Source organism: Cynocephalus volans, chromosome 10 (assembly GCF_027409185.1).
Source record: "Cynocephalus volans isolate mCynVol1 chromosome 10, mCynVol1.pri, whole genome shotgun sequence".
NCBI classification, from domain to species: domain Eukaryota; kingdom Metazoa; phylum Chordata; class Mammalia; order Dermoptera; family Cynocephalidae; genus Cynocephalus; species Cynocephalus volans.
The window spans coordinates 88,466,149-88,492,707 of NC_084469.1; the positions used below are offsets into that span (position 1 = coordinate 88,466,149).

A 26,559-nucleotide genomic window follows, 5' to 3' on the forward strand; every position below is an offset into this window, starting at 1 on the left:
GGTGGCTGAGGTGGGACGGAGCGGGGCAGTGATTGCTGGCAGCGGAAGGGAGACTGGGGCGAGGGCCCGGGGGTAGGGGATGCAGGTAACGGGTGTCGCATCACAGGGAACTCGCCCAGCAGCCGGATGGTTGGGTAGCTTCCAGCTTCTTTCAGGAGTCTCCTCCTGATCCGCGGCCTGGGTCCAGCTCCCACAGGAAGGGCCTAAGACCACCCGGGCGCAGGTTCGGGGCGAGAAGCAACGCCCGGACCGTAGGCATCTTCCCGGGTCTGCTGACAACTTCAGAGCATCGCTTCGGTTCGCGGAGGGGAAAGAGCAAACGACTTTTGGCCCAATGAGGCCTCCGTAGCGAGGGGGCGGGGCCAGGGAGGGAGCAGGATGGCGGCGCTGGGTAGTGACAGCGATGAGGACTTGGTCAGCTATGGGACCGGCCTGGAGCCTCTGGAAGAAGGTACGGGCCGGATTGGTCGCCAGGGCCTGTGGAAAACAGGCCGGGGGCCAGGATTCGGGGCACAAATGCACAACTCGGTGCCGGGCCTTTGCTCCTTGTAGCTACGGGCGCTGGGAACCCAGCGACGTGGTGCTCACGTTCTGGAGGGACAGAGAGAGACCCACAGGGACGGGAGATACAAAAATGATAAAGAAACAGTTTGCCTGAAAGCGAGTGGTGATGGTGGTGGTGGTCAGGCGATGTCTTCCCTGGGAGAGGAAGTTTGAGCTCAGCCTTGAAACCAAGGAAGAAACCATTCGTGGGTACATCTGGGGGAAAAGCATTTCAGGCAGAAGGAACAGCAAGTGCAAAGGTCCTGAAGTGGGAGCCAGTTTAGCAAATTGAGGGACAGGCAGGCCTGGTGTGGGTGGAGCAGACGGCACCACAGGGAGAATGGTAGATGATGTCAGAGGGGCAGGTAGGGGCTGGATCTTGAGTGTAGGAGAGTCACGGTGGCGGGAGGGAGAGTATACGGGGAGGGATTAACATTTTAAATTTTTCCTTATTTTTATTTATTTTTCGGCGGCTGGCCGGTATGGGGATCCGAACCCAAGACCTTGGTGTTATGACACTGTGCTCTAACCAGCTGAGCTAACTGTCCAGCCCAAGGGATGTTCTGTCTTCGATTTTGAGAATAGACTGGTTTGGGGTGGGCAAGAGTGAAGCAGGGAAATTAGCAAAAAGAGGCATGGAGATGATGGTTTCGTGTATTGAATAGTTATCAGTGGTGGTAAGTAGTGGTCTGGGTGGAGAGTTACTATGAAGGCAGAACTGACGGGACTTACTGGTGGAATGTGGGGATGAGGGCAAGATGAATCAAAGTTCTCTCTGGTAGGGCCGGCCCGTGGCTCACTCGGGAGAGTGCGGTGCTGATAACACCAAGGCTACGGGTTCAGATCCCTATATAAGGATGGCCGGTTGCTCACTTTGGAGAGCGTGGTGCTGACAACACCAAGTTAAGGGTTGAGATCCCCTTACCGGTCATCTTTAAAAAAAAAAAAAAAAAGTTCTCTCTGGTGTTTCTGGTCTGTTCCACTTAATGACTTGATTTGTTCAGCAAGGGATGTTATCCAGTGTCAAATAAGGGCTGATGGCAATGCTTGCCCTGTGGCGAAGACAGAGGAAGAATGGTGGAGTTGTTGGGCCAGAAGTTACTTGCAGACCTCCTATTGTGGGGGTTCCCCGCACCTGCATCTTCCCACCTTGACCGTATCCTGCCATGTAGATTATACTTCCTCTGGGATATTTCCCTTAATGCATTAATGCCTCTTTTATTCCCTGTAAATAGTTCTAATCATTAGAAACTTCTGCCACATACTGGACCTACTTCTACCTTCTGCTTACAAAAGATAGAGAGAAAGGCTAGTCTCCTGAATGGTTTTCATGTGTTGGAAGATAGCCCTTGCATTTCCTTTCTCTAAGACATCTCTGTTCCACACTCAATATCTCCAGTTCTGTAATAAATTCAGTTTAAAGTCCACTTATCCCTAATTTTTCAGAGCCCATTTCCAGGCCAGACTGCATAGAGCAGGGTCATCACTGGTATGTCCCTCATTCTAGACTGTATTTCTTTTGCACAGCCTAAGATTACATTAGCTATATTGGCAAGCATGTTACCCCATGAACACAAAGGATTTGTTGATAAAGATCCTTTATTTGAGGAATTTCAAATAGAGTTAAGAACAAAGTTACAAGGTTCACAAGTGCTATAATGTGCGATGTAGAGAGGAAATAATATACACAAGCTAACAGGGAAGCCCAGGGAGGCAGGATGGGGTCCCTTGAAAACTGGTCAGAACTTAGCTATACAAGAAGAGGACAAAGGTCAAGCTTGTATGGATGATGGTTATTTCAGCCATGTTAGGCAGCTGTTCATATCATTTCTATATTTCTGGTCTCACAGCTGTTTCCTTGTGAAGTGACGTATTGTTAAGTCATCAACTATATGACCTATATTTTTCTAATTCTTCCTGTTTTGATGGTGCACAAAAAACCTGAAATGAAGCCTAGTGGCCCACCCTTTTGAAGTAAATGCTTTTGAAGTAGAAGGAAGGGGTATTTGATTTGTAGACTTTTTTTTTTTCTGGCCTAAAAACATTGTTTAACTTCTCAGTATTATAAGTTTTTGAGGATTGATTCATTGTTTTCTAAGCACTTTGAAGTTAAATGCACTCTGATTACATTTTACAATATAACATACTAGACAGTAATCACTTTTACTCTCTGCTTTGAAGGTTTAGTGACAGGTTAGGTAAACATTGGTAGAAGAGAGTCTCTGCACCTTAATTAAAGTTGCTGGCCCTGACAGAAAGGTTTATTGGTTAAGAATTGGCCAGGGATCCTAGAAACAGTGGCTGAACTTTATAGACACATAGGTCTTCTGACATGAAAGGAAGAAGAAACCAGTACTTACCTACTTTTTCCTTAGATACTTTCACTTAAAATTCTTAGCTCTAAAATTCTTGTCTCCAGCTCATCCTGTACCCAGATTAATTTGGGGACCATTTTTCTTTTCCTTGATACTGTGACTCACACTTAAAACTACCTGTGGCTTCCATTGTCCACAGGACATACCACAGACCCTACAGTGCCATGTTCAAGACCCTCTGCACCATCTGCTCTTCTGGTTCCATCTTCCACTCCTTCCCTGTCATCTAGTCAAACTGCACTACTTTCTCCATCACCTGATCTTGCCCTTTTATGTCTCCTTTTGTTTACTGATGGGACTTAATGTCTCTTGGGAATCCAGTACATTCAGGTCTCCTCTGCTGGGCTCTGAGCACCCTTACAGGGATGGAATTATGTTTAGTTTTCTACACCCAGGGTCTAGAACTGGACTACTTCCATGGCAAGGCCCTCAGTAAACTTTTGGTTAGTGAACGAGTGAGGGACAGTACGGGTGGCATCCCTGGCTTGGAGACAGAGTTGAGATCTGATTTCAGCTTTGTGCTTATTAGGTTTGGGCCTCAGGGTAGTTACACATCAGTGTTCTTATCAGGGTATGATAAATGAGATAGTATATGTGAAAGTAAGGGCTTAGTTTTATTAGTAGCAGTAATTATAGCAAGGCCTGGCTAAAATGCTACCTCTTTGGAGTTTTCCCGTCACTGTGTTTAGAGATGGCGCCTTCTCCTTAGGGGCCCTGTGTGCCCTGCTGGTTGGCCCTCATCACCTGCCGACACAGAATCCACTTAATTGTCTGCAGATCTTATCTCCTCTTCCAGATCAGAAGCACTTCAAGAACAACAAGAACAGCACCTAGCTCTGGCAGGACCTGCCCACTCTTACCCTTGGCCAGTGGTTCTCAGCTGGGGACAATTGGCAGTGTCTGGAGACATTTTGGTTGTCATGCTTGTGGGGACAGCTGGGGGGAAGCTGCTACTGGCATCTAGTGTTAAAGGCCAGGGATGCTGCTAAACATCCTACTATGCATAGGAAATCCCCCCACAACAAAGAGTTGTTGAGCACCAACTGCCAATAGTGCTGAGATTGAGAAACCCTGCCGTAGTCATGAATCATGCCAGATGCACATGCAGTAATGAAGTGTGCACACTGCGTTTCTAAGAAATGTTGAAAATCTTGGATTATAGGACCCAAGTTGTAATTCAGTTCTTTAGAGTGAAAAGATATTGTAGCTGATATTCTCCTGAGCTTCACTATGGCCAGGCACTGTGCTCAGCTGTCTACGTATGGTATTTAATCCTTGTTACGACCCTACAAAGATTGGCTCCGTTATTACCCTAATTTTACAGTTATGGGAGCTGAGTCTTAGGGAGCTTAAGTAACTTGCCTAAGACCATAGAGCTAACAAATAGTAGAGTAGGGGGATTTTTTTTTTTTTTTTTTTGTCTTTTTCATGACCAGCACTCAGCCAGTGAGTGCACCGGCCAGTCCTATATAGGATCCGAACCTGCGGCGGGAGCTTCGCTGCGGGAGCTTCGCTGCGGGAGCTTCGCTGCGGGAGCTTCGCTGTGCTCCCAGCGCCGCACTCTCCCGAGTGCGCCACTGGCTCGGCCCAGAGTAGGGGGATTTGAACTTAGATCTTCTGGTCCTCAAACTTGAGCTCTCTAGGAATGACCTAAGACTTTACAAGCTACAAGTTAGAATTTAGGACTATGAGACTGGCAATTCCTTTACTTTTTGTTCTCTTTTCCAAAAGTAGGAACTGGCTTAATTATTGAAGTACCAGGTATATATGGACTTTAGGACACATCTTACGTACTGTATATAATAATAATAATAATAGCAGTAGCAGCTAGCACTTTTAAAGTTTGTGTGTCTTTCTTGCTAAGCACTTTACAGGTATTTAATTTTCATAACAACTCTATGAAATAGCTGTTACTATTAACTTCACTCTTATTTTACATATGAGGAAATTGAGGCATAGAGAGGCTAAGTTGACCAAAGTCCAGTGCCAGTAAAGGTGGAGTTGGCTTTAAAATCCAGAATTCTATATTGAGAAGTTAAAATAAAAAAATAAAATAAAATAAAAATAAAAAAATTCGGAATTCTGTGACTCTCAACCCTTTGGCCTTAACCACTGTATAGGCTACTTTCTGTTCTGAACCTTTGAAAATAACTTGATTTTTTTTTTTTTTTTTTTTTTTACTTTTTAAAATTTTAAATAACTTAAGAATTTTGAATTGGAGTTGATAAAATTAGGCGGTAATTTGTGTCACAGTACCTGAAACTAAATATAAGGAATTTTTAGGCTAGGCTAAAATGTATTAGATTAAATTCCCTTTGCTTGTGTGATGTAACAATCCACCCATTTTCAACAAAGTAGGAAAAGGAGTATTTAAAGAACAGTAACTACAGAATCAGGAGATTCGGAAAATGGGCAATACCAAAGGAAAATTTCCAGAGTCAGGGATGCTGTGAAATTCTAGAAGAGGTATGGAAGTGTTCCTTCTGTTGCAAACCTCTCTGCATGCCATGTGCTACTTCAACATCTTGCCTCCTTTGCCAGGAGATTTCAATTCCATCTATTTCATGCCTTCCCCCAATATAATTTGTTTCTTTGTAACGGAATTTAGTAGGAAAAGCAGGCCATTTCCGCTAAAACATATTTCTAATATAAGCTTGATAAAATATGAGGAGTCTTCAAAAAGTTCATGGAAAGATTCGTATTCTTTTAGTTCTATTTTTCCACAAAGTTTTTGAAGTACCTGCATGTATTGTTTTCTAGACTATATAAGCTGGTAAGGTCTAGGAATAGCAACTTAATTTAAATTGTTATATTTGAAGTTAGAAGACGTGAACAATTCATTATGTTTAGGAAGTGACATTTCCCCTAAATTATTATTATTATTATTTCTTTTTTTACTGCTGGCTGGTATGGGGATCTGAACCTGTGACCTTGGTTTTATAAGGCTGTGCTCTAACCAACTCAGCCATCTAGCCAGCCTTCCCCTTAATTCTAACCTACCATCCCCTTATCATTCATTCAGAAAAAATTTTTTTTCAGGTGAAAGACCAAAGAAACCAATTCCTCTTCAGGATCAGACTGTCAGAGATGAAAAAGGAAGGTATAAACGATTTCATGGAGCCTTTAGTGGAGGTTTCTCTGCCGGGTACTTCAATACTGTTGGCTCAAAAGAAGGTATGAATTTTCCTACTTATTGCTGTTATATTACTAGATGATTGAAATATCATAAAATTACCCCCTTCATGCTTTTTAAAAACTTCTTTTAACATTTTAGCACATACAGTGAAGTCTTTTGTGTTCTTTGAATGTTTGAAATGTTTCTGTAGTCAACTTGTATGTTGTTCATTGTTTGCAACCTGAAGATGAAAGTTTCCTTCCACTTTGTAAAAAATAGATCCATTCTAACCAGCTGATTAAATGATGTTAATGGTTTCCATTTCATAGTGCCTCTTTCTGTGCAAAAAGTACTCTTATACAGATTTACTCAGTTAATCATTGACTGTCTCAAATGACGCAGTGACTAGGGAGGACAAGTGTTATAGGTGTCTTGCAGATGAGGCCACTGAGAGTCAGAGAGATTAAGGAGCCAGCAAAGTATCAAAGCTGGTCGGGGGTGGGGGGTGGGGGAAGAGAATCACCAGTTGTTCTCTCCTGAAACAGGACCATATCATGACTGGTCCTGACCTGGAGAAAAAGCAATTAAAAATTTTCACATTATGCAGCATAATAAATTCTATAATTTTTAAAATAATGTATTTTGGTGTGGGGGGGGTGCAGGTCTGGCCAGTACAGGGATTGAACCCTGTGTCTTGGTGTTATCAGCCATACTCCAACCAACTGAGCCAACTGGCCAGCCCTAAAGTAATGTGTTTTTTTTAATGTTTTAACCTAGAAGAATTTTTTGAACTGGAAGAAAATTGCTTTATACATTTCAATTATGAATGGAAGATGAGCTGATTAATTTACATAGCAATTATCAAGAAAAAGATGGGCCAGATCTTATATACATAAGAACTTTACACAGCAATAATAATAAAATAAAGATGAAGAGCAATTCAAGAAAGAAAGAAAAAAGCAATTCAAGAAAAATAATTGGGGTAAATAAGGTGGTTAAAGTTCAATATCCAGAATGTGTAAACATCAGTTCCTAATGAGCAAATGATCAAGGTATTTGAGCAGTTTGAAGGAGATAGAAATGCTATGTGCAGTATTCAGCCTTATTTTTAAGAAAAGTAACTAAAAATAATTAAGGCACTATTATACTAGCACCCCTATTAAAATGGTAAAAATGACAGGATTTGCAAAGAAAGAAGTACACTAATATATCGCTGGCTGTTGGGTCATTGTAGACAGTGTTTCTAGAAAGCAGTTTGATCTGTGAGTACCACCTTGGGCCCTTTATTCTAAAGAAATTTTAAAAATCCCAAATAATCCCATCTATATGTTATATACAGCTGTGCTGTATATTATAATTAAAAAGTAGGACACCCTCAAATGTTTGCTTGTGGGGGATTAGTCAGGTGGATTGTGATAAGTTATGACACTGGAATATCTCTTTATCATTAGGAGTGACAGACTCAAGGACTGTGCAGAAATAGGACAAAGACTATAGAAATCCAAAGTGGGGGAAGGAGCTGGGCACAGGGTTTTGCCCAGAAGAGCTGATTCTTGCTGTCCAAGAATATCTCTCAGGCTGGCCCAGAAACTTGTTCTACTCACCCACCCACCAAGAGTAGATCTTCCCCAAACTCCTCAGCTCCACAAGACCCCTGGAGAGAATCAGAAAGGAGGTGTATTACTCTTAGAGAAAACTAAAAAAGCTTATCTGCAGAGCTTACAGATGTATTTGACTTCCAGAGCATTCTCTCTCTGTAGACATGGCACATTCTTGATGACCATGGACAAGGCATAGGGTTGTTAATTATAGGACTCAGGTGTTTGATGGAATTGGAGCCCTGGCATAGCCATTGCTCTTGGACCAGAGTCCTCAGACCAGGGCACCTTGAGTATACTCTATTTTTATCCATCCTTTCATGGCTGACTGATGCATCTTAACATATTGTTTCTTTAGGCTTGTTAATATGTTAGTACACGTTGCTGTCCTGTTGATCTCACAGTGGTCCTGCCTCTTAAGGTGACCTTGCATCTTTCTGCTCAGATCTTCTTTGTTCACTTCAAAGTTTAATTTTCAGCATATAACTTGATTTCTCTTGATTCCAAGTTCTTATGGGGAAACTTCACCAAATCCACTAAGTTTGGACAAGGGGGGCTTTCAGGATTAATAAGAAGTTTATGTGGAATGATTATGTCTGTGTAAGCAGTGAGATGGGAAGTAGCTAAGAGTTTGTAGTTATTGGGAGTTTCAAGTCCATACATGTCATTCAATTATTTAGTTGTAGACCGAAATGCTATTGAGGATTGTAAAGTTCTTAACTCTTTTTTTCCAGGATGGACACCTTCTACCTTTGTGTCTTCACGACAGAACAGAGCAGACAAATCTGTTCTTGGTCCTGAAGATTTTATGGATGAAGAGGTGGGCATGCAAAATTTTAATTGCCATTTAGCTGGTGGGATGTGTGTACTTGATTGTTGTAGCACCTTCTTTGTCCCCAGAAAGTCTAATGTACGATTTCCTCTGTAAGCCTTTATCTTCTCGGTATTTGGACTTCAGTGCCCTGTACATCAATAGATTCTCATTCATTGGAATAGCATCTTATGCTGGGGCCAGTTTGTAAAGTCGGGAGTATAAGGGAAAAGTCACATACAGGCAAAGTATTTGAAAAGCCCCGATTTCCCCAAAAGCACAGTATCCATGGCACTGAATCTGCAACTTTCCACAGTAACCCTTATGCACACTGCAGTTTAAGGAACAATGAGTGACTAGACTAAAATTAAACCTCTATTACCTTAAAACCTAGTCATGTCCTTACATCACCTCTCCTCATGGTTGCAAGATGGCTGCAGTAGTTCCAGGTGGCATATCCAGGACAGTGTTATCCAGTAGAAGGAGGATGTTGCTCTTGGTATCTTTTCTTGAGAGCGAAGAAATCCTGCAGTGGATTTTCCCTCACATCTGCTTGGGCAAATTGTTTTACTTGCCCACTCTTAAAGAAGTCAGTGGCAAGGGAAATGGGATCACAATGACGGGCTTAGATAAGACATGCACTCCCACCCCCTAAACCTGCCCCCGTCTCCTGCACTGGGGGCACTACTCCTGAAGGTCATGGTGGCAAAGAGGAAGCTGGACAAGCTCAGGGCTCTGCGAGGAAAGAGGAAGGGGCAGCGCTTTTGGACAGGGAGTCAACAGCATCTGCTCTAATAAATGCAAAAGCACCTGCTGCAAGGCCTGGCATGTAGGCACTCACAAATGTTTGCAGGCTATGAATCTAAGGTTTGTTGCCTTCACACTGACCTTTGAAATATTGCTGAGAAGAACATGCCCTTACTTCCTGTCTTTTCACCTTGGTAGTGCCTGTTGTGGCCCCACAGAGCAGACACTGTCATGATCTGCCTTCAGCTGCTAGCCTTACTTCATGTGAGGATGAAGTTCTAAAGTAAATGTGTAAAGTCTGCCACTCTGCTGATCCCAGCTAAATTTTGTAGTTTTAACTTTTTTTTTTAAAAAAAGAAGTAAAGCTATGTGACGTATCATGTTGAATCACTTTTCAAATAACATAATTCTGTTTGAATTTTTGTTTGAAGGATCTTAGTGAATTTGGGATAGCACCTAAAGCAATTGTTACCACAGATGATTTTGCTTCCAAAACCAAAGATAGAATACGAGAAAAGGCCAGGCAGTTGGCAGCTGCTACTGCCCCTATTCCTGGAGCCACTCTGCTTGATGACCTCATAACACCAGCAAAGTGAGAAGAATTTAATTCTGACTGTTCTGTTGGCATCGACGCTTTGCAAATGTATGATTGTCTTACTTAGGGAGAGTTTGGTTGCAAGTAAGAGAAGCCTTCTTAGACTGAAAGTCTAAGTGAAAAAGGGGGTTTTGCCAAAAGGTCTTACACTATCACTGCATGTAGTGCTCAAGAACTCCAGCCACTAGCCATGCTACGGGGACTTATGGAGGCTAGAGAGCTGTTAGTCTCTCACAGGTCTTAAGGGCCCCCTCCTATCTTTCATTCTACCCTCTCTTTCCATATACCTCCTTGTTCTGCTCCTGAGCACATGGCCTGATGTGGCAGCCTCAGACCTTCATGGTTTCCCAGGCCACATGCTGGCCAAAGACTGCCTAGAGTCCCTATGTGCTAATTCCATAGGACCAAGAGCAAGGATATCTGATTGACTTCCTCAGTTCAGGTGTGTACCCCAAGTCCAGCTAGCTGTGGTTGGGACAGCAGGGTCATGTGGTCCTAACATGGATGAGGGGAAGGGCCCAGGAAAGACAGGGGTAGGGGGTGGGCAGGAACTGAGATGCTGCTTATTTCATACTGTTTGCTGATGTTACAAAAAGAAGTTCATTTTCAATGCCTTGATATTCTAGATTATCTGTTGGTTTTCAATTGCTGAGAAAAATGGGTTGGAAAGAAGGACAAGGAGTTGGTCCTCGAGTAAAGAGAAGGCCACGCCGACAAAAACCTGGTGTGTACCTGGTTTCTGCAGCATACTTTTTAATGACTACATGTTCTGAGGAACAAACTTGCTGGGTCAAGTGGTATACATCTTTTTTAAGTCTTTTAATGTGTAATGCACAATAGGTTCCAGAAGGATTGTACTAGTTTACATTCCCACCAGCTGCCTATGAAAGTTTATGTTTCTTACCCTTGCCCAAACTGCATCACAGTTTAACATTATTATTTTCTACTTACTCCTTACCCTTTGTCTCCACAGCCAGACTGTGAATTCTTTGAGGGCAGCAATCATTTCTTTTGGGTTCTCAGTGGTGTTGGAGCAGTCATAGTAACCCATTGAACACATTATTGATGAGGCACGATGGGGGCAGGGGCTGGTGGGAAACAGTTGCCTAGTGGTCTGCATCCAACCCTAAATCTGTAACACCTTTTACAAGCACAGCCATGTACCTCTGAAGAGTGTCAGCTAGTCGGGTCTTTTATTTTTAGTTGCTTATGTCTAATGCATTTGAAATCTCTTTTTTAGATCCTGGAGTAAAAGTCTATGGCTGTGCATTACCTCCTGTAGGCTCTGAAGAATCTGAGGTATTGTATGGGATGATTGACCTTCACTTGGTATAGCAGCACCTGTTACTTTATGGTTATGAAATTTTAGAGTCAGAAACAATTTTAGAAATCAGTCAGATCCCATTACAGTGAAATACCCATATCCTAAAACCATCCTCATCAAGTCAGATAATGTATTCAGCAACATGCCAGCACCATAGATATCCCAAGTCTGTTCGAATTCTTAAAACACAGTTATTTGTCTTAGTGTCATTTGTTCAGGGATGCGATTTAGTCATTTGTAACAGTGTAGATTGTTCTGTTTGGAATTAATCACTACATTTTAAAATAGTATTTTATGAGTTTACTTTGCGCCATGCAGTGACTCACCTTGATTCCACTTTAATCATTGGAAATAGGATGAAGATGACTACTTACCTGACAATGTGACCTTTGCACCCAAAGATGTCACACCTGTGGATTTTACACCTAAAGATAATGTGCATGGACTGGCATACAAGGGCCTGGATCCCCACCAAGCACTGTTTGGAACTTCAGGAGAACATTTTAATCTTTTCGGCGGGGGAGCTGAGGGGACCAGCAGTCTTCTCAGAGATGTTGGGCTGAATAAAGGAAGAAAATTGGGAATTTCAGGCCAGGTAAAAGTGTTTGTGTTTTATAAAGGTGGAACTGTTGACAAATGAGCATACTTTCCATGTTAGATTTTCCCAGCAGTAGGCACTTATTATTCATTGAATAAATAAAGACTGAAACGGCTCTATTTTTCTTAGGATCAATTGTGCAGATGTGTAAAGCATACTTTCCTGCTTTCAGCAGTGGGCTCCTGAGAGCCTGTGCCTAATGTTCTTGGTGGAGTTTGTGTGTTCGCAAGGGTGTGGACTGCTTTCCCACCCTTGTGGGGCTGAGCAGAAAACCACTCTTACCCCTTTGATTTAATAATAGTTGAATTGCAATCTGCCTTGGAGAAGTTTAGGTTCAAGTTTTACTACCTCCTGTACTATTTCACAGTGCTGCAAGCCCTAATTCAGGAACACGGGTAATTTATACTCAGGAGACTTGACTTTTACTTTTGGGATGATGGAGAGCTTTTACTGATTGTCTGTCCTCTCAAATTGATTTAGAGGTTCTTTCTTAAAATGCATTTAGAAAACGGTTACTTTGTCATTATTATTATCTTTTCTCTCTATACATGTTCTTTTCCAATCCTTTTAACAAAAATGATACTTGTTGGAGGCTGTTTCCCACAAAGACTAGGAGTTCTTACAGCAGCCATTAGAGTTGCAGTGGTCTTCAGACCCTGGTCACCAGGACTGGTCCCAGGCCACGTTGATTAGTAGATAGATATTTCTGCCTTCCTCCTTTTGGAAGCCCCATTCCTGCCCCTGCATTGCTGTTAGGGTATGTTTTCCACTCCTCTTCCATGCTGGGACCTGGACCCATGGCTGCTTCTGGGGCTGTAGGAACGCCCCAGCACTGGAGGTGGCATTCACTTCTGGTCATTATTTTCTGAGAGACTTGAATCTGAGTTAGTCTGGGGCTCCCATTTGCTTTTCTTCTGGTGATCTTGAAGTGCTAATGTGGTCTGTTCAATCACATCCTTAAAATACTTTTATCTTTCAGTGCAGGCATACCCTAGAACCTGTAATTGCTCAGTTTGAAACCTTGTTTTTTGAAGGCCTTTGGTGTAGGTGCCCTGGAAGAGGAAGATGATGATATCTATGCCACAGAAACTCTATCCAAATATGACACTGTTTTGAAGGATGAGGAGCCTGGAGATGGACTCTATGGCTGGACAGCACCCAGACAATATAAAAATCAGAAAGGTAATTTCATAGACCTATACCCGATGGTAGGACCAAATGTCAGCATATCAGGAAGAAGCGATTGCAAGATTGATACTGGAGTGTCAGTCTCCATGGAGTTGGCAGTTGTTGGTCAAAGATGCAGGGTGGGAAACAAAGCAGGGAGAAGAAAGGAAGAGTGTGGGAGGTAAGACAGAAGTGGGGTTTATAACAGGCCAAGTCCAAAGCCAGCTGTTGCGATAAGATTAGGGTAGGGAGGAGGGAAAGGTCTGGAATAAGGGAAGGAGCAAACGTGTGCACAGGTGTCCATGTTGCTGGTCAGAGCTGGCAGTAGATCAGAGGGAAGTACTCAGAGCTCGAGGAACTAGGTGGGTGGCCACAGTAGGCCAGCTCATGCAGCAGGTCAGAAGGCCAGGCCTATGGACCAGGTAATAGGTACACCAACTGCCTACAGCAAAATGGAGCTTGGCATCCAGCCTGTCTCCTCACTCGAATCCCTGGCTCTTAGGGGGCTCTTGCTGGAAAATTCAACACAGCTTGAATTTCAAGTCAGAGTTTATGGTGATTCAGATCCTGTGGTTCTAAGTAGTATTTCAGTTTTTCTTTCCAGGTAAGGTAAAGGGGGAGACAGTATGGAGTAGGTAATAGTAGCATGTGATTTAGAGTCAGTCTGACCCAGATTTGGATCCCAGCTCTCCACTGTCCAGCTGTGTGACCTTGGGCAAGGCATGTAACCCCTCTGGGCATCACAGGCCTCATTTGTAAATTGAGGACAAAACCCGCTCTGAAGGTTGTCGTGAAGCTTAAATGGCATAACTCTATGTTGTCTGCTCCAAAGACTGAATAAATGTCATCTACTAATTCTTTGATTCTAGCAATAACAACAACCTAAATAAGCTAAGGAGGTCAGAGCTGAAATAAAACAATCTATTCAGACATTTTTAGCTGTAGTCAAACTTTGATCTAACTCTTCTCAAATATGTCTAAAATATACATATTGAAATAATGTAAGTATTACAGAAGAATATATGAATTGGGCATCACCCCCCAAAATGATGTCTATTTTACATTTCTAGAAGAAAAAAGCAGGTGCATACAGTCTTTTAGAGGTAGTTTGTGTGATGGTTGTGAACAGAAACTCTGGAGACAGTCTGTCTGGGTTCCAGTCCTGCTCTCTCCATTTATCAGCTGTGACCTTGGGTAAGCCACTTAACCTCTCTGTACCTCAGTGTTGTTGTCTGGAAAATGGAGATGACAGTGGCATACCTAGCTCATGGAGATTTAACTTTACATAAAAGGCTTAGAACAGGCCTAGCACACAGCTAGCACAATATAAGCATGAGCTGCCTGTGTTATTGCCACAAAAAGAACCCAGGGTTTTATAAAAGACGCTGGAAGGGTGTGCACCCATTATCAGTAGATATTACCTCTGGGTGGTGATTAGACACTCCTTGTGCTTTCTTCCTTTTGCTTACCTATAGTTCCTGATTTTTCTACCAAGACTGTTATTTTTATAACTTAAAAGATATATAATATTAACATATTGATAATATATTATACTGTATTATAATTAATATATGATTATATGTCATTAATGAACATTTATATTATTATTATCTATTATATAATTATTAATGTAACCAATATTAATACTACCAATACTATACAGTACGTATTATTATATAACTTAATATATTAATTGATATATATTAATTATTAATTAAGCATACATTAGAAACTGGTTGGAAATGAAACGGATAATATCTTATGTCTATATTAATATATCATGATAATTATATTATATCAATATTCAATATATATTAATTAACAATATTAATAATATTAACATTGTCAATTCTGTAATAGTTAATAACATATAACAACTTATATATATTTAAACCTGACTTCTGGGCCAAATCTTTCACTTTTCCCTTATACAACCCCTTTGCCCCTGGGTGATTAATTCCCTCCCCCATCAAGTGTGGGCAGTGTCTCCCCCTGAGCTCCTGAGTTTCCTTTGTCCCTCCCTGCTGTGGCCCCTCTTCCACAGCTGCCTCTTCTCTCCCACCCCCAGGGCTACAGCGTGTATAGTTTTAACTGTGTAGTTTTCATTGGGTGAATCTTTCTATTTTACCCAATCTCTGTGGTTGACTTTTGTTCTTGTTTTTTTCTGTGATCAATAGGACTGTAAGGGATATTCTTATGGCTCTACCTGTATGCACATTTGTTGTTTCTTCAGAATTCTTCAGAATAAATTAATAAGAGAGAAATTTCTGGGTTTTAAAAGAATGTAAAATTCTGGGACTGGCTGGTTAGCTTACCTGGTTGAGTGTGGTTCGGATAACACCAAGGTCAAGTGTTTGGATCCCCATACTGGCCAGCCACACACACAAAAAATAAAACTAAAAAATAAAATAAAATTCCAAGAGTGTAGAATTTAACCCCAAATTACCATACAGAATTTTAGAAAATTCTAGAAACTGGTACAGAAATTGCATATGGGGTGAAGTACACAGAACGATTTTGTGGAGATGACAGTTATATGGTAGTGCTGCATTATCAGCAGCTGAAAACTTTAGCTCATCTGCACTGCAGGCTGCATTGCTCATGTTGTCATGGAAGGGCTTTTGGTACAGAATGCAGTTTGTGTATCTGAACTTTCAGCATAACCACTATGTGCAGGAAATCTTTAAGAATCAAAGGGCCTTTGTCAATGAGGTTGCCTCCATGACCCAGCTGTTAAGTCAGAGGGTGTCGGTCATACAGTTTCCTGAGTTTGTGGTCTTTGTCTCCTGTTAGGATTTCATTTGAGAGAAAGACAGAAGTACATTTTAATTTGTAGGAAGATTAGATTATAGGCTGACCCAGTTGTATTGCCTTTTGTACCTTATTTGTATTGTTTCTAAGGAAGAGGAAGGTAGTCTCCCCATGGTTCTTCACCTAGTTTTAGAAATAACTCTCTCACAGTTATGGTTTTTATTTTTATCTGTGCTTGTGCTCTCAATAGTTTTTCTTGAGATCTTTTACTCCATACAGTATATTCTTTGGTGCCCCTTGGCTGAGGATCTAAGGTACTTTTTCTAAAATTAATCTTGAGGTACTAGTCTTGGAGGGCCACAGCCTCATGTCCTGGGCAGCCTATTCAGCCAAGCATGGTATGAGCTGGGCCACCAGTCACTGAGTCAACAGAGGTGTGCTGGTTTTGCATTACCATTTGTTCTTCCCTTTTACTGCTCCCTTTGAGTGATATCATGTATGACATGTACTGTTTATTTGCTTGTAGATAAAAAGCTGACATCTTTTGTCTTATTCTAATCACCTTTAGTTCTGGAATTAATCAATGACATCATTTTGTAGAATCAGAAAAAGATCTTCGATACACTGGCAAAATTTTGGATGGATTTTCCTTGGCTTCTAAACCTTTATCTTCTAAGAAAGTAAGAAAAACTTTTTTTTTTTTTTTTTTTTTAACTGGGTTAGTGCTTAAAATATTTGCTGCTATGTAATTTGAGTTATTAGCAATTGAAAAGATAAGTCAATTCTGTTTTCAAAAAGCAACAGTCTAATTACTAGTGATTATCTAGGAAAACATATTCTGCATTAGAAGTGTCAGTCAGTAGCCACATCGTGTTCAAAACATCTAATTGCTAATCTTTTAAATCCAAACTTTGGTTATTTCTATTAAAAGAGACACATGTTAGAAACTGGTGGAAGAATGAAATTGGTATAATTGTAGGGGCAGTGTAACTGAAGGAAAAGTAGAAAAAATTCCCTGAATTCCTTAGCAGGGGCCAAGCAGAAGGGAGAGAAGCCATGTGCAGGCAGTCAAGTCCCGTGGAGAGCTCTTCATGCCTTTCTGGATAGTCTCATTTTTGTGAGATTTTATTACAGCCGCATATATCTGCTCTTAGGCCAAGCAGTGCTCTTCCTTTAACCACTATCAAACTCACGTGCTTACAAACACATGCTCAGGAGTTAGTTGGGGGTGTCTGACCATTTGCCTTGTTGGTATTCCTTTTTTAGATTGTTCCACACTTTAATCAGTTTTTCGTTTATTGTTCAGCAAACATTCGTTAAGTACCTCTAAGACTTCCTCTCCAGAACAGGAGAGGCCAGGGTTCAGTGCAGCCTGAAAAACTGCGTTTGGCGTTACAGCAGCTTTGATTTGTTTAATTGTGATAGTTAATGTGCTGTAACAGCGAGCAGAATGTGTTTAGAACAGTGTTGGGCATATCATAGTAAGCTGCCATTATTACTAGAAATGTCAAATGAGATTAAGAGAGAATGCAGAGGTTTTTTTTTGGCAGCCAGCTGGTATGGGAAAATGAGGGCTTTTTACGTGTATGAAAAGGAAGCATAGTTAAAAAATGATGAAGTACTCATTTGACTTAGGGCTCAAGGATAAGTAGGACTAACTCCTGGCCCCAAGTAGCTCCCATCCAGCAAGGGTGCCAGTTGGGGCAAAGTGCCCTACATGGAGAGACCAAGTCCTGGGGGTTCCTGAGGAGCTCCTCGCTGGAATAGGGCTTTGGGCAGGAGCAATTCAGAGGAGGGCTGTGGTCACCTAGCTTTTCACAGACAGGCAAGTTCTCTAAATATGTGGCTAAAAATAATAGCTTCTGGACCTAGAGGCCAAACAACAGTGATTTGGCAGAGCGAAAGAAATGCTTTGAATCTAATGGAGGTTATAAAGAAGAGTTGCATACGTACCCCTCCTTTTTGCCGTGCACCTCTGGATTTTGTGTGGTGATAACATGAGAGTGTTTTCTTGCTAATCTGGGAGTCTGTGTTCAGAGGTGATCAGGATAAGATGATAAAAAATACAATTTCCTGGCAATGATAACACCAGTCTTTCATGGACTTTATAGTGTCAGGTGTTCAACCCAGTCTGAATCTTACAACCACCTGGGGAGCTTGGGAAACCTCAATTATATCAGGCTTTCTGGGGGTGGGACGCAGGCATCAGTATTATTAAAACTTCTCAGGTGAATCCAGTGTGCACCTGGGATTGAGAACAATAGCCAGAGGAGGGTCAGCACTTCACTGTTCAGAGTTGACTAGATGCCAGCTTTCAGGTAGCTTAAAAATATGGAAAACAGCTTAAATAGGAGTGTCCATTAATATGTGTTTGTTAGACCAAGAGCAAGGGAGACCATTTAGTACAGTTTTAATTTTTTATTTTATTTTAGTTTAGTTTAGTGTTTGGTTGCTGCCAGTTCAAAGATCAAACCCTGAAACTTGGTGTTATCAGCACCATGCTCTAACCAACTGAACTAATGGGCCAGCCCTAGTGCAGTTATTTAAAAATATCTAATATTTTCTTCAGATCTCCATACTGGCCAGCTGCCAAATAAATAAATAAATACATAAATAACATAATCTAATACTTTCTTTTAACTTATCTGTTCTGCCATCATTAGTGCCTGTCAATATTAAAAATACCAAATTTCCCAAATATATATTCAATTTTAGTTCAGTCAGCTTTTAAATAAAAAATACCTTGGATCAAAAAATAAGGCCTGAAGCTTCAATTTGGAACTGAAACATAACCAGAAAAAGGAATTCTGAATTTAAAAGTAATTAATTTAAAGTTATTTTTTTCTAAGCTTTGAATCATACTTTTCTAAATTTTCTTTATTTTTTTTTCAAGAATTTTATTTTTAAAGCCATTGTTTTTATATGTACTGCAGTCATTGGGTTTATAGTTAATTCTTACTCCCATTGGAAAGTGGCCTGACGGAGAAAACAGAGCACTATCTTCTCCTAGAAAGCACCTTCTTTCTCAAATTCTTTAAATGACAAAAACAAATCACTGTTTCAATTCTATAAATGGCTGAAAAAATATCCTCCCTGTGATATCCTTCAAACAACTCCAGCTCAAGAAGCTTAGGTAAGACAAGCACATGGAAACCTTTACGGTAAGGGTTCGAAGAGTAAAAACTGAAAAGGAAGGGGTGGTCCCTGGCCATCTTTTCCAGTGAAGAAATCATGAAAGACAATATTGAAAGGCTCCTTAGGCTACTTTATCAAAAGTCTCTCCTATCCTAGGGTCCTACTGTGGCTTATCACCACTGGGCCTTGTATATTGGTTACTCTAGGGACTGCCTCTTAGAGATTGAGCTACAGTTAGTTGCCAATGGCAAACTGTGCCCAAGCCAACGTAAGCTGACTAGAATAAAACAAAACCAAAAAAAGGACTCTAGAAAGGAAAGCATGGTATACTGGAATGAAAACTAAATTTAGTCTACTTAAAAACCTGGGTTACATAAAAAGATACTGAACATCATCCTAGGGAGATGCAAATTAAAACCACAACAAGATACCACTGCATCCCCTAGAATGGCTATAATCAAAAGACTCAAAAATGGTTAAGATAGTAAATTTTATGTATTTTTTTTTTACCACAATAAAAATTTTTTTTAGTTAAAAAAAAGACTAACAATATCAAGTATTGGAGAGATTGTGGAGCAACTGTGACCTTTTTTTTTTTTTTTATCTTAAATTGCAAAGTTTATTAATGTTTCCTATAAGTCTGAAATGGGTCTTGAAATCCTCTTCCTTTTTTTTTTTTTTTTTAAATTTTATTTTGTCGATACACAATGTGGTTGATTATTGTGGCCCATTACCGAAACCTCCCTCCCTCCTCCCTCTCCCCCCTCCCACCCAACAATGTCCTTTCTGTTTGCTTGTCGTATCAACTTCAAGGAATTGTATTGGTTATGAACTGTGACCTTCATACATTGCTCCTGGGGATACAAAATAGTACAATAATTTTGGAAAAGTGGCAATTTTTTAAAAAGTTAAAACATATGACCCACTTGGCATATGACCCAGCAATCCCATTCCTAGGTATCCACCCAAGAGAAATGAAAATATATGTCCATGTAAAGACTCGTACACAAATATTAACAGCAGCATTATTTGTAATAGCCCAAATCTGTAAACAACCCCTATGTCCTCCAGCTGGTGAATGGATAAACAAATTGTACCATATCATACAGTGGAATACCATTCAGCCATAAAATGGAGGGAGCTACTGTTAAATGCAACAACATGGATAATTCTCAAAACCATCATTCTGAGTGAAAATAAGCCAGACATAAGACCATATGCAGTATGATTACATTCATATGAAATTCTAGAAAAGTCAAAACTGTAATGACAGAAAACATATCAGTGACTGCCCTGGGTGAAGAGGGTTAAGGACTGACTACAGAAGAGCAAAAGGGAAATTTTTGGGTGGTGGAAATGTTCTAAAACTTCATGGTGTTGGGTACACTACTGTATTTGTATAACCAAACTTATAGAACTGTACATTTAAAATGTATTTATACTTTATTGAATATAAATCATAGCTCAATGCAGTAAAAAAAAAACCCCCAAACTGAGTTAATTAGATCTGCAAGTTACTAGCTGTGTGTCATTTGTTAACCAGAGTTTTCGTTTTCTCACACGTACACTTGTGCACATTTTTAAAACAATCCCTTCTATAATGCCCTGCAGTTATTAGGCTTACAGATAATTCTTACTTCCACTGGAAAAAGGATTATATAGTTATCTATGCTGCTACTTGTCCTATCTCACTCACTGTAAAACATTAAATGAGATAACTGATGAGAAAGTTCTCTGACAACTCTAAAGTAGTATTCTATACAGTAGACTTTACATTAAAAAAAATGGGCATGAAAATTTTTTCAAAATTACAAGTTTTTTCATATGAATAACTTGAGACCCTTGTAAACTTGGGTACCTAGAATCAGTCTTTGCTCAGAAATAGAAAGCAGTTGTCTATTCAAGTGTCAACTTTTATTTTATTTTATTTTATTTTTTTGGCAGCTGGGTGGTACAGGGATCAAACCCTGGACTGTGGTGTTATGAATATCACACTCTAACCAACTGAGCTAACTGGCTAGCCCAAATGTCATCTTTTATTTTTGTCGTTTTTTCGTGACCGGCACTCAGCCAGTGAGTGCACTGGTCAGTCCTATATAGGATCCGAACCCGCGGCGGGAGCGTCGCAGCGCTGCCAGCGCAGCACTCTACCAAGTGCGCCACAGGCTCGGCCAAAGGTCATCTTTTAAATATCCCTCCAGAATCTTCTTCTTACTGTGTCTTGAGTTACAAGATGGCTCAGTGTAGTATTATCTAAAATGCACTTTCATGTTTTCGAAAGAAAAACACTAAAGAGATGTTTAAAGAAAGTCAGATGAGCATGACAATACATTTATCTCCCAGTGGTAAAAAACCAATATCTAGAAAATTGTCTTTTACAAAGCACTTTTCCAAGATGTTCACGACTGAGTTGTGTTTTTTCCTCTACAAGTCAGTTAAATTTCTTTCCATTTAGTATTTCAACATCACGTGTATTTACTGAATGTTTCCTGCTGTGACCTGCATTAGTGAGAGAGGGTGGATAATTTTAAGAATATTAAAACCTTTTAAACCAGTCTGGCACAATCATTTCACACTTTTGCCTGTTGCACAATTTGACAGTCTCATTTTTTTCCATACTACTGTTGTACAACTACTATTGATTTACAGTGTTCCAGTTCTTTGTGTGGGCTATTAAGTTGTGCTATCTATTATCATCTTTATTGTTCTCATCATATAAAGCATGCATATTAGCATCACTGTGTAGAAGTGGGCAGGGGTGATATTCAGAATGTCTGATCATTAGAACAATGTGGTTCTGATGACCCTCCAGATCTGGAATGGACAGTGCCACCCACCTGCTGAATGTTGGCCTGGGTAGGGGCAGGGTTAAAAATACTAAGAAGTAATGGGTTTTCCCAGTTAAATCAGACATGATCTTCTTACAGCCTTTATTTTCTGGGTTTTGTTTTCTTTTGTTAAGATTTATCCACCCCCTGAATTGCCAAGAGACTATCGACCGGTGCATTATTTCAGGCCTGCGGTAGCTGCAACTTCTGAGAACTCCCACTTACTTCAGGTATTATCAGAGTCAACTGGAAAGGCAGTACATGACCATGGGACACACAGTAGGCACCAATTGAATGCCTCCAAGCGGGGGGAGTTGCTAGGAGAAATGCCTATTCAAGGTATGTGCTATGGAGAAGGTTGAAATTATTACATTTAATATAAATGGAGTTAAAATTAAAATGGAAAGTTGTTCTCCCATTGAAAATTATAACATGATTTTGTATTCCCAAACTGTGGAAATAACACTGTTTATTGTGAACAGCATATACAAAAGTTTACACATCCTTTACTTCTTAAGACTTGTTTTTCCACCATCGATTTGGATTTGTGTCATTAAAATCACAACCCTTGTCTTAGGCTTAGCTGTTTTCAGACTTTTAATAATTTTCTAGGAATGTGGTTAAATCTAGGGATATGTGTGTCTTCCCTTTCTCTGCAGAGCCTAGGAAAGTATGCTTTTTTTTTTCTCAGGGGAAAAGGGTATTATAACTCTTTTCCTGATTCAGCCCAAAAAAGGAATGAGTGAATCTGAAAGTATGGAAAAACATGGAGAATCCCTTGTAGGGTGCAGCAAAAAGATTTATTATGAGAGGTTGATTTAGACTTTCAGGGGCTCATGTTATGCACCATTGTCATTGGAAGTCTAATTAGGTATCTGAAATATAACCGACCAATACAGAACTTCTGGTTCTCCACTTCCTTCCTGAACTTGCTTTTCCTCTAGTCTTCCCTACCTCAGTAAATGGTACCACGAGTGACCCACTGCTCAGACCAGAATGTAGGAATCTTGATTTTTAGCTCCTCTCTTTCCCTCCCTTTTCTGACCCTACCCAGTCCCTCAGCAAGTCCTCTCAGCTTTACCTCTTATACTCATGGGGACTCCATCCACTTCTCTGCGTTTCCACCACTTCTGCCCTGGTCTAAGCCCCCGTCTACTGTTACTGGACTATTGCAGCAGCCTCCTTCTTTGTCTCCTTATTAACCTTCCTTCCCCTTTGCAGCCCATTCCCCTCAACAGCAGCTAGATGAACCAAATTGTATCAGCACCCCACTGAAAGCCCTTCAGTACCTCTCATACTTAAAGAAATATCCAGACTCCCCACAAGGCCCTCCACAGTCCTGTGCCTGCCTACTTTTCAAGCCATATCTTATGCTACTTTCCTTCTCCCCCTTGCGGTCTAGCCTCAGGATCCTCCTTTTTTCCCCTTGAACCTGCCAGCCATGGTACCACCTCAGGGCCTTTGTGTTTGCTGTTCCTCTGTTCTTCCCTCATATTTTTGCAAGTCTGGCGCCTGCTTTGTTGTTGTTTTTTTTTTTTTTACTTAGGACTTATCTCAGATGTTATCTCTGTAGAGAGGACTTCCAAGCTTCCCTTACCACTGTATAAGTTAGTTATCTCTCTACCGCCCCCGCTACTAGCCCACTCATCTAAATCACCCTCAGTCACGCCACCCTGTTTTTTTTCACAAAATTCCTCTGGTGTTGATCTTTGGCTTCTTTCCTGTCCTTCTCTGTCACTAATGAGAGGAGGGTACTCATATGCATTGTCCTACCAGCCCCTGAGCCAGTCCCTGGTGTGGAGTTGGTGCCCAGTGAGTGTGACACAAGTGCATGCTTAGTGGATAGTTGTGCTCTGCACCATAGTTTGTGCTGGCAGCACTGTGGCAGTGGTGGCCACACACACTGGACATCCAGAGCCCAGTTGTCCGGTTCCTCCTCCTAGGGCCACTCACTTATCCTATTAATGTCCAAGTGCTGACTTCCATTTTTGCCGACTGTAAATTAGGAGTCTCATTATTTTGTACTATCTAGTTCATAGGGATATATGAATATAAATAAAGCACTAAATGTAAAATACTCATTCCAATTATATAAGTTTGTGATACTGAAAATGTACATCCACAAAAACGTAAATAGTAATTGTGATACTTTTCATCCCTTCTTATTACTATTTTTATTTAGGTTCAGCTACTTCAGTGTTAGAATTTCTGTCACAAAAAGATAAAGAGAGAATCAAAGAGATGAAGCAGGCAACTGACCTTAAAGCAGCGCAACTCAAGGCCAGGAATCTAGCCCAACATGCCCCAAGCAGCAGACCCCAGCCCTCCTCTCCAGATGTTGGACATTTCTCTTGGCACATGGCATTGGGTGGTGGGACAGCCCCCACAAAAGCCAGCAATTTCAAACCATTTGCAAAAGATCCGGAAAAGCAAAAACGATACGAAGATTTCTTAGTACATATGAAACAGGGTAAAAAAGGTGAGTGCTAGGCCTGGGTCTCTCACGTATCAGCCATGGAAAGGTAAGCATTCTTACTATCTCACCCTAGTCCCAGATTTGAAGTTGTAATATCCTGCTCCACCCATGGTTTTGCTTTGTCCTGCTGCAAACAGTGCAGAGGTTTCAGGCCCTGGCACTTGACCTTAGAAAGCAAGATCAGTTAGCTTGTTTTTCTCTATATCTCAGGTCGCAAAGATAGCTGTTTAAGTAGAGAGCATGGCTTGGCAGTGGCTGATATTAAATTACAGACCATTTACTGTTTGCAAATGCTTGCCTTCTGTACGTGTTGCATTTCACGCCAAGAGAACAGCATCACCTCCCACTTTCTCTTAAGATCCTAACTAACCATCAGTCCCAAATCATAGTCTAAAATCTGACTTAAAAAGATAGCTGGCTATAGAACCATTACATGGGGGGAAAAAGTCACTCTGTGATCTATGAAGTAAAAATGGCAAGAATGATGAGAGGGTTTGCTGTTATATGCAGTAGTCCTTGTGAGAGAGGTTGTCAGCAAATTAGAGGGGTTGTTTTTCAGAAACAGATCTTTGAGGAGTGCAAGTCCATTTACTGTACCTTCCCTCTCTACTAAAAACCCATACCCCTAATGTTTATTTGTTAAATTTTAAAAAAAGTTCAGGGAAAGAATGTTTTTCTACCAAAACATAGGACAATAGTTGGCAAGAACTTGTCACCGGAAGTTGTGACAAGTTCCTTGCTTTTGAAGATTTAATCAAGCATTAGCCTTCCAAGTCATTTTCTCTGTTATATGTGATAGACAGAATTCAATAAAAACATCATTTCTGAAGGAAAGAGCAACATTACCTGCCAAGTACCACTCCTGGCCCATGCCCATGAAAATGAGGATAAGAATTTGTGTTTCCTACAGTGAAATACATAGGGATGCGCTGTGGTGCCCACCAGATGTTCCCCTTTAAGCCTCATGATTTTTCTAGAAGTGAAACAGTTTCTTGTTCCCTGTACCACAGATGCTCTGGAACGTTGTCTGGATCCCAGTATGACAGAGTGGGAACGTGGCCGTGAGCGGGATGAGTTTGCGCGGGCAGCCCTGCTGTATGTGTCTTCCCATTCGACCTTGTCCTCTAGATTCACTCATGCCAAGGAGGAAGACAGTTCAGATCAAGTTGAGGTCCCTCGAGACCAAGAGGTCTGTTCCAACCTGGTGCATTTTAAAGTTACAACATTGTGCAGTCAAATACTTTAAATCCTTCAGTGAAAAGAGTAAAATACCCATGGTTAATAGAATAAGAAATGATTTTATACTTAAGATTCCAGTTCACTTTAGCAAAAAAAGAGCACGAGCTCTTTTGTAATTGTAAACTGCTTGAAAGTTTTGAAATGGAAGATCAGTCAGGTCAATTGTGTGACCACTTGATAAAGCAGAATGCACATCTTTTCCCAGAATGATGTGGATGACAAGCAATCGGCTGTGAGGATGAAGATGTTTGGGAAGCTCACCCGAGACACATTCGAGTGGCACCCTGACAAGCTTCTGTGTAAGAGGTTTAATGTCCCTGACCCTTATCCAGAGTAAGTTGGATAAACCTGCCTTTACATCCTTACAAAATGATTTTCCCCTATATTAAAACTAACTTTCTCCCTTACGTACTCATATAAATTCCATTTTTCTAGATGAACTTACTTGTGTATCCTTGGAGGTGAAAATTTTGTAGATTCGCTTTAATAAATTACTTTTATAATTTGTTAGTAAAAAAAAAAATCCAGATAGCAAACCATTCCATACTGAAACTCAGATACGTTAAGTTACAAAAACTTAATGCCTTCCTCATTTGTTACCTTTTTTGTTTTGTTTTGTTTTGGTTTTCATTTGCCACCTTTTAAATGTTGCTCATATAGTTTACATTTAAAATGTTACATATGTTTTCTCTTTATAAAAGTTCAACTCCTTATTTGATTATAAACACTGCAAGAAAGCATATACAATTGAATTAGGGACTTTGTCAGAAAATTTAGGTATATTTTTATCGGGGGAACTTTTCCTTAATGGGAGTCCATTTTCAAAGTTAAATTCTTGCCCTTTCTATAGGAAGGAAAAACTCATGGGTCCTAAAGTCAGCTATTCTATGTTCTTGAACTGCTTTGAGAAGTGAAAGCATCTTAGGGGAACTTTTTAGCCTTTTTAGAAGACCTTTTTAGGAGAACTGGTGAAAAACATGAGGTGGAAAGCTTTACAGGAAGTGGATTTTATCCTAGCAGTTGGTATTAAAATTATGTATTTTTTTCTTCTCAACCACTAGTTCAACTTTAGTTGGCCTACCAAGAGTGAAGCGTGACAAATACTCTGTCTTCAACTTTTTGACACTCCCAGAGACAGCTTCCTTGCCTACAACTCAAGCATCAAGTGAAAAAGTGCTACACCACCGAGGGCCTGACAGTGAGTAGGTCCTCCTCGGGTCAATGTGCTGAGCAGAGTCTCAACCCCCAGCCTGCTGG

The 26,559-nt window shown here is 40.7% G+C and overlaps 1 protein-coding gene across 2 annotated transcripts in view; it reads left to right on the top strand.

Moving 5' to 3' along the window:
• Window positions 1-369: 369 nt before the first annotated feature.
• GPATCH1 (G-patch domain containing 1) overlaps window positions 370-26,559 on the top strand; it is a 41,569-nt gene continuing 15,379 nt past the window's right edge. The window contains exons 1-14 of one of the 2 annotated variants that reach the window (XM_063111507.1): window positions 370-451; window positions 5,958-6,092; window positions 8,366-8,451; window positions 9,621-9,781; window positions 10,411-10,508; window positions 11,025-11,083; window positions 11,464-11,703; window positions 12,741-12,888; window positions 16,225-16,304; window positions 21,722-21,926; window positions 23,770-24,066; window positions 25,074-25,252; window positions 25,508-25,635; window positions 26,364-26,500. In XM_063111507.1, coding sequence (XP_062967577.1) covers window positions 379-451; window positions 5,958-6,092; window positions 8,366-8,451; window positions 9,621-9,781; window positions 10,411-10,508; window positions 11,025-11,083; window positions 11,464-11,703; window positions 12,741-12,888; window positions 16,225-16,304; window positions 21,722-21,926; window positions 23,770-24,066; window positions 25,074-25,252; window positions 25,508-25,635; window positions 26,364-26,500 — 2,026 coding nt within the window. In that variant the 5' untranslated portion in view covers window positions 370-378. The remainder of the gene's footprint in view (window positions 452-5,957; window positions 6,093-8,365; window positions 8,452-9,620; window positions 9,782-10,410; window positions 10,509-11,024; window positions 11,084-11,463; window positions 11,704-12,740; window positions 12,889-16,224; window positions 16,305-21,721; window positions 21,927-23,769; window positions 24,067-25,073; window positions 25,253-25,507; window positions 25,636-26,363; window positions 26,501-26,559) is intronic. The other variant, XM_063111508.1, reaches the window with a different exon arrangement.